This window comes from Oenanthe melanoleuca, chromosome 3 (genome assembly GCF_029582105.1).
Source record: "Oenanthe melanoleuca isolate GR-GAL-2019-014 chromosome 3, OMel1.0, whole genome shotgun sequence".
Taxonomy (NCBI): Eukaryota; Metazoa; Chordata; class Aves; order Passeriformes; family Muscicapidae; genus Oenanthe; species Oenanthe melanoleuca.
Window position 1 is genome coordinate 97,278,238 of NC_079336.1, and position 14,838 is coordinate 97,293,075.

At 48.4% G+C, this 14,838-nt stretch overlaps 1 protein-coding gene across 1 annotated transcript; it reads right to left on the minus strand.

Moving 5' to 3' along the window:
* Nucleotides 1-3,130: 3,130 nt before the first annotated feature.
* On the minus strand, nt 3,131-14,789 carry DSTN (destrin, actin depolymerizing factor). The gene is made up of 4 exons (XM_056488430.1): nt 14,532-14,789; nt 5,885-6,192; nt 5,566-5,642; nt 3,131-4,493 (listed from the first exon to the last, which is right to left on the minus strand). Exons 1-4 carry the CDS (start codon nt 14,532-14,534, stop codon nt 4,384-4,386), a joined length of 498 nt encoding a protein of 165 aa, XP_056344405.1. The 5' UTR covers nt 14,535-14,789; the 3' UTR covers nt 3,131-4,383.
* Between the last annotated feature and the right edge of the window lie 49 nt (nt 14,790-14,838).

Consider the following 14,838-nt stretch of genomic DNA (forward strand, 5'->3'; position numbering starts at 1 on the left):
ACAGAGGGGAGGAAAAGGCCCCTCAGTCCGTCCAGTGTGTGCAAAGAACCAAGGCCAGGAAGGAGGATGAGGGGCAGGCCTGCTTCCATTTTGTTCCTGGGGAAGGCCAGTGCATGACCAACACCAGAGACTCCACAGGACTGGGACATCCTGTCCTCCCTCAGCACTGTGGCTTTTGGGGCCAGGATGAAGGGTGGGGGAGAACTGTGTATGACTCAGCTGGGACCAGGTAAGAAAAAGGGCCAAGGAAATGTGGAGCTGCCCCAGCATTGTGTGTCTCTCCACTCCCTGTCCCAGCCCAGGTGGCAGATGGGGCTGCTCTCCCCATCCCAGAGGGACAAACTCCTGAAGCAGACCTTTGCCCAACAGCCAGGATTAGCCTGTGGTTTATCTTCCTGGACTTTGTGGCACATGTGGAGGAACACATGAATCAAGGGCCACTGGTGCCCTCAGCCTGTCAGCACTACCCCTTGCCCCAGCCCAGCATGCCTGACCTGTTGGACTGAAGCTCTCCCAAGGTGAGGGAATGCCTGCATTGTATCAGGATTGCACAGAACCCCCACCCCACCCACGGGCTGGAGGGAGCTGTCAGGCTTGGCAGGGTGGCTCTGCCCACGGGGAGGAAGGGCCCCGCCGCCGCAGGTGCCGGGAAGTGATGCAGTTCCTTTGGTTTTGCAGTTTTTTGCTTTTGCAACAATTCTTTCCTTTATTGTGAACTCCTGTGCACAGAGAGCAGATAGCCAGGCCTGCCCACAGAAGCAGTAACAGACCCCAAACAGCCAGTGCAGGAAGGGCAGTCAGTGATCCAAATGCACCACAGAGCAGGTTGGCCCCAGGGGAGCTCCAAAGGCTGCCCCAGAGCAGGTGCAATGTCCCCAGCCCCAGGGCACATGATGCCCTTCTGGCACCACAACACCAAGCTGGCTGTTTTAGGAAGAAAGAGAAGGGCTGTCCTTGTGAAGCAAAGCTGAAATGAAGTAACTCATTTTGGGGAAAATAAATTTAGTGGATTTTTTTACACCTGGAATGGTACTGTTGCCATATTTTAATCCCCCTGGGGCCTTGATGGAAAGGGAAGGACATCCTGAGGGGCCAGGACAAAGACACACCTTGCCTAAGGGCACATGCGGCTGAGGCCAGCCCCTGCTCTTCCACAGCTTGGTGGCATTTTGCCACATGCTCACCCAGCATTAGAGAGCCACCCAGGCTTGGTGCTTGTCAGCCCACGGCTCATAGCAGCCCCAGCACTGCAGGCAGGTACCTTTATTCATAAAGATCAACAAGTTGCTCAGCTGGAGAGACTTGGAATAAGAACACTGGATGCTTCTCCTGATTCAGCCATGCCTGGAATTATCTTTCAGCCTGGGTACCTAGGCTTATCATGGCACAATTGAAGACATTCAATTTAACCTTTGGTGCCTACTGTTCACATTTAGGCCTGAATTATCAGTCTCCATTTGCTGTTCTCATCTTCTCACAGGCTGAATGGACAAAAATGGCTTTTGGGAAACCACTGCCTACATGTGGACTTCAAAATGTCTGCAGTACCTGGGCAAATCCTGATGAGCTTGTGTGACTGAGCTGCTTCCCTCACCTGAACTCTTTCACCTTTTTCTTCATGTAACTCGTTAGGAAGTGACTTCTCACCAGAAACCAGCCAAGTTATAAGAAGCAATCGCCATGTTGTCTCTCCTTGCTTGCCTTCTGCCTTTTTAGAAGGTCTGGATGATTTGGGAGAAAACTTAAAAAAACAGTCACAAGAGTTTCAACCCCTCAAAAAGGAGGACAAACAACCCTGAGAGAGGAAGCAAACCCCACAGCACCACAGCTCTGAGGATTAAGAGTTACTGTTAGTTCTGGAGCACAAAGATCGATCCCAAAAGCAGCAGGACTCACCAGGCAGCTGAAGCTATGGCACCACACCCAGCCAAGGCCCAAAGTGTCACCTCTTATCACTCAGTTCTGGAACTAGGCACTTTGAACCCAAGTCCCTGATCCAATGGCTTTCACATTGTGGGAAATGCTCTTCTGCCTTACAGGTTTGACATCCTTCCCCTTTTGTAGTGTCTCCTGCTCCATTTTGTGACCAATGAAGGAAATCTCAGGGAGAAGTGACAACAGCATCACCTGGGCTCGACAGAAGATGCCTGCAGCTGGAGGCACCAGCTATCAGCTGGATCTTGGCTAGGAGTTGCCTGTTTGTCAGGCAGCACCACTCCCAGCGTGTCACACTGGTTTCCTTATCTCCCCCCCGGACTTTGGACAGAGATCAGTACTGCAAACACCTGGGTGAGGAGCTGTTTATGAGGATCATTACACACTTGGGCAAGCCCCTAGTTGAATGAAAGGCAGGCTAGAAGCCCCAGCAGAAGCCAGGCCAGTTTGCTTTTGCTCAGAATCAGGAAGCTGCACTCCAATGGTTCCCTTTGCATCAGAAAACCTTGTGCTCCCAACCCTGTGACCCGCATGGGTGCCAAGTCAGAGCAATCAGTCCATGCCTGTCTTTAATGAAGGGTTTTAACCACAGAGCCTGGCCAGAGAGGGCACATTCTGAGTTAGGTAATGGCCTATTATCCATTACCACTGGTCACCAGACACAGCAGCACAGTGCTGGCACTGCTCTTCTAGGAGCTGAGGGGACACTGCAGCTTTCTGTCCCTGCACAGCTGGGAACAGCTCAGGAAGGAAGGGCCACCCTGTGACTGCCTGGGCTCCCTCAGTCCTCACAGGGTAGGCAGTACAGAACAACCAACACACAGCTGGGCTCTTGCTGCTCAGACTGCAAACAGGGAGATGGCTCCCAAGATAGCCCCCAGCCAGTGGGAATTTGGGGCCAAAGCCTCAAAGGCAGAGAGAGGTGCTGTCTGGGAGCTGGGGCCTGCAGCATGCAGGGGGATGCAGAGCCAAAGAGGGCAGCACACTGCAGAGACAAACCTGCTTTCCCCCCAGATCCCTCCAGCTTCACCAGCTCCTCCTTCCAGCCTGTTTCCCCCTACTCCTGCTCCCGAGAACAGAGCAGGGCAGTCACTGCAGAAGGCACAGCAGCTCCCTCAGTGTTTACCCAGATCCAGCAGTGCCAGCCCCACTGCAGGAGGGCTGATCCCGAGGCTGGAGAGAATCACTCACTGACCCAGGGGAGGGAAAGCCCATTTATTTAGGCTGTTCAAATTTGGCACACACAGAACATATCACAGCACTGGAGGCTAAGGGTTTTGTTGTTTTTTTTTTTTTTCTTTTTCTCTACAGACATACAAGAAAACTCTATGCAACTCCCATGTACACATTACACAAAGGAAACAGCTTTAATCAACCACTGATGAAACATGGAAGCTTTTAAGATCTCTGTAGCTGGCACAGGAATGTTCTCTACCCCCCATACAAAAGGCATTTCAGGTCAAACTTTCTAGTAGGTGATATTTCCATGCATTTCTACAGAATTAAAGAAGCTAACAGACAAAAAGCCCAGATCAAGCCGTATTAGTCAGGCTGATTGGTTCTACTAAGTTAAATCAATAGTAATTATGGACAAATGGACCAAGAGACCAAAGACTGGGGCTGAAAATGCCATTTTTTCAATTGTGGTTCCTTTTCATTTTACTGCCCATAACTGGAGAGCTCTGATATAAGAATCTGCGTTTATAAGAGCCTCAGAAGCAACTGATCCATTAGTAAGTATATATTAGAGAAAGGTAGGTCTAAATTAAACTATGTCAACAGAAAAAGCAATTTCTATAGAATTACTCAGGAGGAAAGAGATCTCAAGACACTTCATAACAAGAAAATTGAACCTACAGAACAAGTGAACCTTTAAATATTATTACTGCACCGTGAGTTTACAGGAGAGCGGATTAGGACTATTTCTCCAGAAAAAGTGTGTCTGTTTTATGTCTAGCTTCATAATTAGGCTTTTTTAATACAGCTCTGCAACTGCAAGCACTAAGAATTTAACCCAGTTTTGGGATAACAGGTTGCTTTAGCTGAAGTTAAACTACAGGTTTTAAGTTTTGTCTTAAATGGTTACAGGGGTAAGTTTTTGAATTTCGCTTGTTAGCATTTAGAAAAGCAAGAACAGGAACCAGATTGTTCTCACCTTTCATGATACACTTTCATGATACACTGCTCAAATTTTTGGAGACCTTTAGTGTTAATCCATTGGGGATAGTACTGGGCTGGACAATCAATGCAAATATTAATACACCAAGATAAATCCTTAATTTCATTTATTTAGGGTCATTTGTACATACAAGCTACATCTCCAAAATCTACTTTATTCTACAAGACAGCTTCCCTACTGTTAGTGAAACCCTTGCCTAGAATGTTTGCTTTATATAACTGATCTATTAAAACATGGAATGCTTGTAGAGTTGTGGCACTGTATGACATCTACACAGGACTTCCTTCAAAAGCTACGACTAGGGAGCCTCCTAGCTTCTCAGCAATGCAAGCTCGGTTCAGGTCCTCTGGCCCATTTGCTTGGCATTCATGCTTTATGCCTAAAAAAAGAGGCAAAACACTCAATAATGCAGTACTTCAACATGCTGGTAAGCAATCAAAGAAACATACCTGGTAGTAATATTAGAAGCAATCCAGTCACTCAAGCAGACAAGTCCTGCCTCATCTTAGGGAATTTGACGGTTTTTCCCTAACACATCCCAGGAGACATCTGGCTGCACACCAAATGTCATTGAAGTGACATGTAGGGAGAAATCTGTCACTAGCTCAGTGCTCAGACTGTTGGCCTTTCATGGCAGGCTTTTAGACTGGATCCCTCATTTCTTGTGCTGCCCTGGATACAGCAGGGGAGGGAGCTCCAGGCAAGCACACAGAGAGGGATCACTCAGCTCCTGCTGGCTCTGCAGAGGTGGCTGAAAGCATCACACTGTGAACCTGAGAGGCAGAGAGTGAGAGCTGGGCTATGCAGTCAACAGCGCTTTCTTTTCCTTTTTAGGGCTGGAGAGCCCAACCCATGTCTGCCTTATATGGTGAAAAGCAGAATTTCCTCATGATTTCTTTTGCTCAACTTCCACATGTGCAGCACACAACATTCGCCTCCCATGGCAGTTCCAGTCCCTGGCAAGCCACCCTGTGAAGGCTGGCACTGCTGCACAATGATCCTGTCAGACTTGCACACTGCAAGCCTTCAGCCCAGGGCAGCCTGAGTGGAAGAGTGCTACCTGGCTATCAGCCAGACAGACTTATTACAGCATAGTAAGTTTATGAGACTGCACTTCAACAGACACAGGTATGAAAGTGCTCTGCCACTGAGGCAGCTCTGCACAGAATCCAGCACTGTGTTATGAATCGAATAGCTTCTAGCCTGTATGCTGCAGATGGGCTGCTCCATATGGTCCATCACACACTGCAGTCCTAAGCACTGTTCTAGTGCCTCCATAATTTTGTCACATAATGTAAATTTGAGCCAGAGCTCACTTTTAGCTCTGTTATACGACACTTCTCACTGTTATCTCAAAAAAACAACAAAAAAGGCCCTAAATCCTAAACTAATTAAGCCTTGCTGTGTATTCAAAGGACACAGCAGTTAGGACTTTTTATTGTATTACATACCTTGAAACTTCTTTTTGATTGCATCCTTGGAGCTCGCATAGATCATCTTACTTTTGAGAGGTGCTTGTTCTGGTGCCCTAGTGGGAGACACCACAAAGAGTGAAATTATGACACTGATTATCCACAGCCCAGACAGAAGCAGTATCCTACCCACCATGGACAAGCAAAATATCTCATGCCTCCAGAATACAGGCATTAGGCTGCCCAGCTCACTTTAAGCCTGCCATTTTCCCAGCCTGGGCAATACAAACACTCAGAGACCTCACCCACAGAGCCTGGGCTGTATGTTAGGAATGAGAGAGCTGGGAAGGTGGCTTACCACAAGAAAAACATCAGCTCTTCTTTTTTGGATTCCTTGGTCTCAAAGCTTGCATCATACAAGGCATAGCGGCAATCCTTCTCCGGAAGCATCTGCACAAAGTGCTTGAAAGGGTCGGTGACTGTCACTCCAACATCTCCCACCAGAATCTCTTTGCCTTCCTCCACAATAATGCACTTTTTGTCTGGACTGAGGCAGAAGATGACAGCCTTCTTCCTCTTCTTGATTTCCTCCGGCGTGGAGCACTTCCGCACTTTCATGTCGTAGAAGATACGGCACACCTCATCGGCCACTTGTACTCCGGAGGCCTGCAAAGACACAGCAAACATCCTCAGGCCTGCCACCCCTCATTTTCCCAACTACATTATGGCACTGCCTTAAACACAAGGCTAAAAGACAATGGACTCCTGCAATAGTCACTTGTGGCATGTAAGTCTCGTCAGAAAAGGCTGCAGACCCTCTTTTCCAAAGCCAAGTAAAGAATCTGGAGTGTCACTGCAGCCCACAGCCGCCTTCCAAACCAAAAACCATTCCAAAGAAGGCACAGTCCCACTTACACATTGTTTTGGGGGAGTTTTACAGGCATACCAACCCCTTGTTCTCTGAGATTCAGTTGTGGCAGATCCTCTGGCATTACAGCAGCTTTATTTTCTCCCTGTTTCAGCCTGGCTGGACAAGCCCACAAGGATCTTCTGTTCAAAGTTTCCTAGCCATTTCCAGCATGCTTTAGGAAAAGAAGTAAAACTGGCCAAATTCCATACCTGTCACATGGACTTAGGGATCAAGGGAAATATAGTGGGGTACTGGAATTGCAGTGGTCGTTTTTAGCTGAACAAACCAACTTTGGGAAGTTGCTCTGAAATCAGTATTTCAAACAGAGAACTTGCAAGTCTTAACAGTTAAAGTCTCTACTTCTCATCATCTATTCTACCTGAACCTGCTTTTAAAGCAACCTCGACCCTTCCCACCATGTCTCCCCCATCTTGGAGTCAGCTGGAAAATTGTAGTGAGTGGTAATGTATTCCCCTGTGTAACATGGAACAAGAGGTGCACTTACAGCATTATCAATCTGACATTAAAGGCAGCTGCACAGAATAAAGAGGACAGGTTCTAGCAAGAATGACAAAAGGCTGAACTGCATTTTCAGTCTGATGCTTTTCTGGGAATGAGACATAAAAAAAAGTGGGAAGTAGAAGCATTTACATCTGAGTTTTGTTCTCAGACTGCACCAAGTTGGAGAGCTTAAAAGCAGCTGTGCAAGAGTGAGTACTGCAAATGTGGAAAGCCAGCAGGCACTGCTGGAAGGACATCATGGCCAGAGCAGTAAAGACCAAACTGAAGCCTGTCCAGTACTGAACACCTCTATCTGTTCAAAATGCTACATACAGTATAAAGAACGAGATACCTTTAGAATTCTGCTTCCTCCCTCACTGTTTTTCTGTCTTCCAAATTCAAATGCCATGACACATATCAATCTATCAGAAGGAAAACTGTCTTCCTCCCTCTGTGTAAACTGTGACACGTCACTGCTATGAGCAGTCAGCAGTACCAACAGTCGGGTACAGCAGCAGGTGAGATACACAACTGAAAAAGGTTAAAGGTTGTTCTTAATCTTTTTTTAACTTATTTTCAGCCCCAAAATGGGAGCTCAAGAGATTTCTTCTGCATTTTGAATAAACAGCAACTGCAAAACCAGGGGACAGAGATGCAGGGGAACTGCTCAGTGCTCAGGCTGTCCTCGAGGTTTGTTATGGACAGGATACCTACTTTAATGTGTGGGGTTTTTTAAAGCCTTGACCAGTGCCTACCATGGAGGACCTCAGTTGAGCCCAGATTCTCCTTTCTACCAACATCTCTCATCCTGTAACTCTGGGTGGCTAGCATAGCACTGCTAACCCAGTGAGGAGAGGTGGCACAGCTGAAAGAATCTATTACCATGGAGTTTGGTATCTAAAGCTCCTAAGTGCTGGTCGTGGAAAATCAGGGCAATCTCATACATCAGTAATCTGAGACAGCTTTTCTTCAGTGCTTTTTCAGGCTTTACCTAAATACAGGAGGACCTCTCTCAAAATTAACAATGCATAGTCAATTTGTAAGTGGTAATCTATGCAGAATTGCTTGCACTTACTTTGGGACAGGAGAAGAGCAATTCAGTCACAGTGCCTCAGCTGTGTGGCAGGCAGCCATCCTTCTGAATAACACCAATAAGGTAAGGAAAGTACATGGAGAAAGTGTGTTTCAGGATAAATTCAAGCAACAGTGCAAACATGGACTCAAGTGACTCACTGCTGTGTCACCTCCTCCATATAGAGACAGTGCACTTTGTCAGAGTGTGACTGAGAGCTAAGGAGGAATAAAGGTCTTTCTCCTCCTGTCCCTCTGTTTGGTGTGGGCAAGAACCTCTTTGGGAAGACTCTAAATAACACAAAGCTAACCTAATAAAGCAAGCAGTGCAGCAACTACAGCTATTTTGTCATTCACTAAGGACAAATCCACAGGGAATTCAAGAGAACTCTTTTCCTCCCCGAGGTTTATTTTCTAACCAATGGTACTTCAGTAGCTAGCAACGGGTGACAAGACTCAGGTTTTAGTTACAAACCCTCTCAAGATTCTTACAAAATGCACAGAAAGTCTGAACTAGCATGGAAATGATGCTATTTATCATGGAAAAGCAGTTCATGTCACCTATCTCTACCTTTGTCAATTCTTGAGCTTTGCTCAAACACTACAACAAATAATTCCCTTGCACCAAGTCATGTTAACTTGGAAAGCAGAGGTTAATGCCCAACTTAAGAGCCAGAAGCAGCAGCAACAGACCTGCAGGTTGATGCAAACTGTGCAGTCATGTGCATTTGCTTGTGCTACTACACAGCCAGAAACATGTCTCCAGATCAGGAGACAAGCTGTTTCTTTAAAAAGAATATAAGCACTACTGGCAAGTCAGTTTAGATTCCAAAAATGTTAAAAGTACTTAGTCTGGAAACTCAAAATTCACTGTAAAACTTCAGCTGGTAACTGGGACTGACCAAAAGCTGAAGGGACAATAGTGACAACTGGATTTTTTGGCTTTCCAAAGCAAAAGACTGTTAGTAGCCAGTGCTACTCCTTTTCACAGTTGCTGTACAAGCCCTGGATTCATCACGCAAGCTGACATTAGCAGCCATTGTGTTGCCAGGAACAATGCAGATTTGTTCCATCTGAGAACACCCTATAGCTGTGTTACAGTATGGGCTGAGACAAGACAGTGCAACAAACCAACTCCCTCTGAAAAGAGGATCTACTGTCATAACTGTAGGGCTCCCTCCTCAACTCTGGGCCTGTACCAGCCACAAATGCCTTCACAAACATACTTAAAAAGGAAAAAAACTCAAACACCAGGCAGCTTTTGTTTTAAGACAGTTGCAACCACTCTGTGTAGAACAGCAACAGGATGACTGCTAAGAGCACTGGAACAAGGAGAAATTCCAGACTCTAAATACATGTCCTCAAGCGACATTTTAACCTCATCTCTGCTGCCTTGTCCAGAAGAAGAGCTGGTGAGAAGCCTCCACCCTCCCAGTAATGACAGAGTAAACACTTGTTAGTCTGGATTTTTCCCTCTTTGGCCAGATATAGCTCTGCTCAGAGGATTCAATACAGCACATTGGTTATTATTTTATGCATTGTGGCTTGAACGATGTAGAGCTCCAGCAGCCAGCCTGGTCCTGTTCCTTTTCCAGGATGGAAGCAGTCATCCAGCTCTGGACTGGCACATGGGGGGTTGCTTCAGTGAGCAGCACATACTGCAGGCACTTGTGAGATCCATGACAAGGCACAGACCCTTAACTGCAACAAGGCAGCAGCAAGCAGGCAAACCACCAGATGGGAAAATGACTCCATGACAGCACATTCAGGGAGACATTGAAGAAAGAAGAGACAGAATGACTTTCTCTGAGGGAACCAGCATAACCGAGGTGTCCCCCAGCACACCCACGCAACTGCTGCACACACAGCACATGCAGGGGGCTGAGCCACTCACACATTATCCCCTGGCACTTACGGCAGTATCCCCACTGGATCTCAGAGCCTGCTGCAGGCACCTGAGGGAGGGATTGCATTGTGTGCTTTGTCAGCAGGCACTGCAGGAACACAGTGGCTCTTGTTCACAGAGCCTTGCTCTTGCCTGAAGTGCAAAGCTCTGCAGAAGCCTTGGGAGAGCACAGTGCTCTCCCTCCACCGGGCAGCCCAAAGAGGGAGCCTTCTGTCCAGCAGGCTTCCAACAGGTTCCTTCCGGCAGGAACCGGACCCAGCTGTCTCCAGTAAGAGCTCCCAACATTTTGACTCCAGTGCCAAGTAGCAATGAACTGAAATTTAATCTAAATTGGAGAAGACTGAAGAATAATCCAAAGGTTTCTCAATAAAATCTCCACATACAGAAAAGCTATTTCAGGAGGGAGAGACACGCCAGACACCTGACAAACTGGATTTGTAGGAAGCCGGCACTAAAACACAACTCTGACACCAAGAAATTCAACTTCTCTTTTGCTAGGAAGTGCTGTGAGCTCCAGTATTTTTCTTGAATACTTACAATATTTTACCTAAGAAGAATTTTTGTTTTCCTCAACTCTAAGACCTCAACTCTAAGCCAAAAAGACCTTAAACTAATGACTTAGTTTGCCTCAAGAAGAGTTTGAAGGACTAAATTTAGGTTTAAGTCTTGAGAATTTCAGACTGTTGGTTTTCCCTCCTGTGCTTAGAGCCCAAGAATTGTCCACAGTGGTGCCTGGGCATGCATGATCTCCAGAGACATTCCAAGATACAGTCTTGACTTGTTTTGTCTGGGAACCACGCACACACATTGTACACTGTGAACTACCCACAGCTACTCAAGTGGAAACTTCTGCTTCTTGGGAAAGCATAATCAATTTTTTCCAGAATCTGACACTGAGAATGTATTAAAGCACACCTTGTTTAATTGCAAGGGCAGATTTGAGAACACTGTGTTTGCTGGTCACATTATTGGCATGTACTTGATTCTCAGTTTCTCCAGCAAACCCTGTTCTCCCCATGCCTGCTTACCCTCCCTCCTATCCACTTCCAGAATTCCGTGCCACTGCCAGAGCTGCCTGTGGAGCCATGAGGAATTTCCCTCTGACTCACTAATGTGTCATAGTACATCTCTGCAATAAATACTTTTTCAATTAAACCTATTTCCACCTGATTGGTCCAGGACAGCACCCCTCATGGACAGAGCTGTCCCTTGCACCCAATGGCATGTCCTGGGCAATCACAGCAACTTGAGGTGAAAATTAAGCCAAGGTAGTTGTGGGAGACTTACCAAAAAGGCAAGGTAACAGCCTGGCTGAAAGAAAGTTTTGCCAAATCAGGCCTCTAGAAAGGTGTCACCTAAGGCCAACAAGCAAACTGAAAATGTAGGTGGTCAAAACCATAAAGAGAGTAAATACTGCTTGTCTATCTGTTATTTAAGCACTCAAGAAAACACATCTGATACTAACATCCCCACTTTACTGAGCAGAAAAGGCAGCAATGCAAGGAGGAAATGCAAAGAGTAGCAACTTTAACTTCATCCCAGAGACTAGCAACAGTGTGGGAACACCACTGACTCCAGGAATCTGGAAAAGCCCACATTCCCTGCTTACCTATAGCTGGACAGAAAGACACCTCCATTTAAAGGGGAAAGCCTGTACATCTGAAAGGCCAATACTTCAACTCAGATCTGAAGCCTGAGAGGCAACAGAACTAACAGCCTTTTACTGCTGTTGTATAAGAGGCCATTATTTGCACACCATAAACCAGCAAAAAGTACAGAGTCATCTACATATCACTTATAGACAGATCCTGCCAGCTAGACTCAAGTTTTTATTTTGCGTTATTTGGTCTCTTTTGGCAGGGAGAAGGTGTGAGGGAAGAAATTGAAACTCTATCCAGCTTTTATTCCCTCCCCACCACCCCTTCGTAAGAAGAAAGATTATTGACAAAAAAGGAGAGGTAAGTAGGAAAACAATTATTAAAACAAACAAAAAACTATCCTTCAAATTCCTGAAGGTCATTACTTCAGTGTTTAGCCAAAGAGGAAATTATCTCCTTCTCTGAGCCACCAAGAAGTTCACTCCTGACTTAATTATCGAGGTAGGCAGAACAAGCAATACCCACAAAAGGCAATCCCAGCAACAGTACTGAAAAACAGGAACTGCAGTGGCCAGTAGTAGCAGGGCAGTAGTTTGGAGCAGCACTCATCCCTATGTGGAAATACACGTTTTTTAGGTAATGTAGGCGGAAGCTGGTGTGTAACAGGACTCTTGCAGAAAATCAAAGCTTCTCAGAAACATATCCAGCACAAAATCAGCTATTATGAACCTAAATGCCTATAAGAATTTTCCTGTGGCCCTCCAGGCACCTACAGCAACCTAAAGGTTAAATGTCACCTTCAAAACCAGGCTTTGAAGGCCAGCTCTGGGCATCCCTGATACTAGTTACTGAGGGATCTTCCTCTCCTGAGAAGACTGCTGTGAATATTGAACAATCAGGTGAGGAAAAGGCCAAGAACAACTCCACCAGCAAGCCCTGGTTGAATTCAGGCTCTCTCACACGGGATTGCTTAGGTCAGCCCAGCAGGAGCCTCTTGATAGCGACTCTGACAAGGCGAGTAGGAACATGCCAGACACCGACAGCATCAATTGTCAGGAGGCTGTTATCTTGTACATGAGGCATATGTACCTTGTAATTACACAGATCTGGGAACAGCACTGACTAACAACCAAGAAACATAATTTGCACGGTCCTCCAAAGACCTTGGACTCATTTAATCCAGTAGCAAAGAAAACTGAACATTGTGGCAAGACACAAAAGCTGAAAATCCAAGCTCTTTTGATACCAAAGGATGCCCTCCTGCTGGCACTGTTGTACTTTGCCAGAAGGTCTCCACTCTGCCCAAAACTGAGTTCATTTGCAGCCTCTCAAAAAAGTAACCTAAAGCCTGTTGCAAAAAGGAGCTCACTATGAAAAATAGTAGTTTTGACTGACTTGGGAATTCCCTGGGTCTGAAGCAAGATAAAGCCTGACACACTGAGTAGTCACATTTAACCAGGTTTGCATACTGCAGAGGTGGTAGCTGGCTTGTTGAGACAAGCCTCTTTTAAACAAGAGCTGGAGTCTCATCAGACTTTTCAGCAGCTTTATTTGCAACTCCCATCAGCTCTGCTCCACACTGCAGACCAGCCATAGATGCTCCAGCTTGAGTGTTAGAGAAAGCAGGGACATCAGTAGTACATCCTGTCTGCCAGTCCTATGGACCAAAAATTAATTTCCTGGATATACCACATGTTCAATGAGCTACTGGTAAATACCAAGGGAACACCTCAGTATTTAACACCTCTAATACAAGTAAATAACCCAGGCAAGTGTGTGTTGCTGGACAAGTGCTTGTGCATGACTCAAACAAAAACAGGGCAGTAGTTAAAACTACACGAGCTAATAATTGAGAACAATTTGCCAACTTTGAGCATGGGCAAAGCAAACAGAACGAGCCACCATGAAACCGAGCACGTGTTTGGTCTCTTCTTCCCCATTTATGCAAGGAACGCCCAGACACTTTTCTTTTTTCTGAAAGCCGGGAAACACAAGCAAGTCAGTGCGGATATAAAAAATACTTGTTTCTTTGTTTCCGACGTTACGCCTCGGATAAATGTTTCCAGCACTGTGCGGAGAAGCAAAACAGGCAAAAAAACCCCAAATCCTTGCAGCAGCTACCTGAGAATTTCAGCTTCCCCGAGCGGCTGCTGCGACACTTTTATTTTTCACGCACAGCGATTCCTCTGCGCGGGTTCCGCTTCCCCCTTTTGTCCGCCACCAGCGCTGCGGGCTGCGGCGGGGCCCGGCGGAGGGGGGCCCGGGCCGGCCCCGGGAGGGCCCGCGCTGGCCCCGGCTGCCCGCGGAGCCGCCGCCGGTTCCAGGCAGGCCCGAGCCCCTCGGCTGTGGGAAGATGGCTCCCGCCGGGACCGAGGCAGCGGCCGCGCTTCCTCCCAAGCAGGGCATCCCCCGGCCTCGGGGGAAGAGCAGGCTCCTCCCAGCACCTCCCGGTGCCTTCCTGCGAGGAGGCGACCCCCTCGCACCCAGCCCCCGGTGGGGAGCGGCGGGGGCGCCGCCTGCCCGTCCCTTCCGGCCGCGCCCTGCGGCGCGGGGAGGCGCCGCGCTCACCCCCCCACGTACGGCCTTTTCCCGCCGCGCCCTCGCTCCTCACCAACCCCCCCCGCCCCCCCGGGGCCGAATGGACGCGCCCGCGCCTGTGTGCGGCGCGGAGCGTACCATCACCTTATGGCGGGGGTGAGGAAAAGGAGGGAGGACAGTTCCATCGCTTCAAAGCGGGGTGGGAGTAACCTTCTGTCGCCTCATGGCGGGATGGGGGCGGGGGGGAAGGGAGGAGAACGGATCCGCCGCGTCAAGTTCAAAGGCGAACGGGAAGGACCGGGAGAAAGGGAAGGAGAAGGAAAAGGGGGAACGAAAGAGCAGCGGCGCCGCCAGCCAGAGCGGCGGCCAGGATGCGGCGGGCGGTACCGCCGCCCCCCTCCCCCCTTTTTCCCCCAGGGATGACGGCGGAGGCGGGAGACGGCGGAGCCGAACGCCTCCCCCGGCGGCGCGTGGTGCTTACCATGGCGTCGGCGGGGCGCGGCGGGCGGGCGGCGGAGCGCGGTGCGGCAGCGGCGGCTCGCTCGGCTGTCTGGGCGCGGCGCGGGCTCGGCCGGCAGGAAGAGAAGCTGCGAGGGCGCGAGCCGGGCGGAAGCGCTGCCGACGTCACGGCCGCCGTGCCCGGAGGAGGAGGAAGCGGTTGCTATGGCGGGAGCCCCGCGTGGCGACGCCCAAGCCCCGTGCGCACGCGCGAGCGCGGCTGGGGGCGGGAACCCCGGGCGCCATGCACAGCCCCTTCCCTGAGGAGTTAACCAGTCACAGGGAGACTC

Excerpts from the sequence above, each read along its gene's own strand:
- DSTN (XM_056488430.1), bottom strand. Across the intron at positions 5,643-5,884 it reads GAGCTGATGTTTTTCTTGTG|GGCACCAGAACAAGCACCTC; the intron begins GTAAGCCACCTT and ends GTCTCCCACTAG. Across the intron at positions 4,494-5,565 it reads AATCAAAAAGAAGTTTCAAG|GCATAAAGCATGAATGCCAA; the intron begins GTATGTAATACA and ends CTCTTTTTTTAG.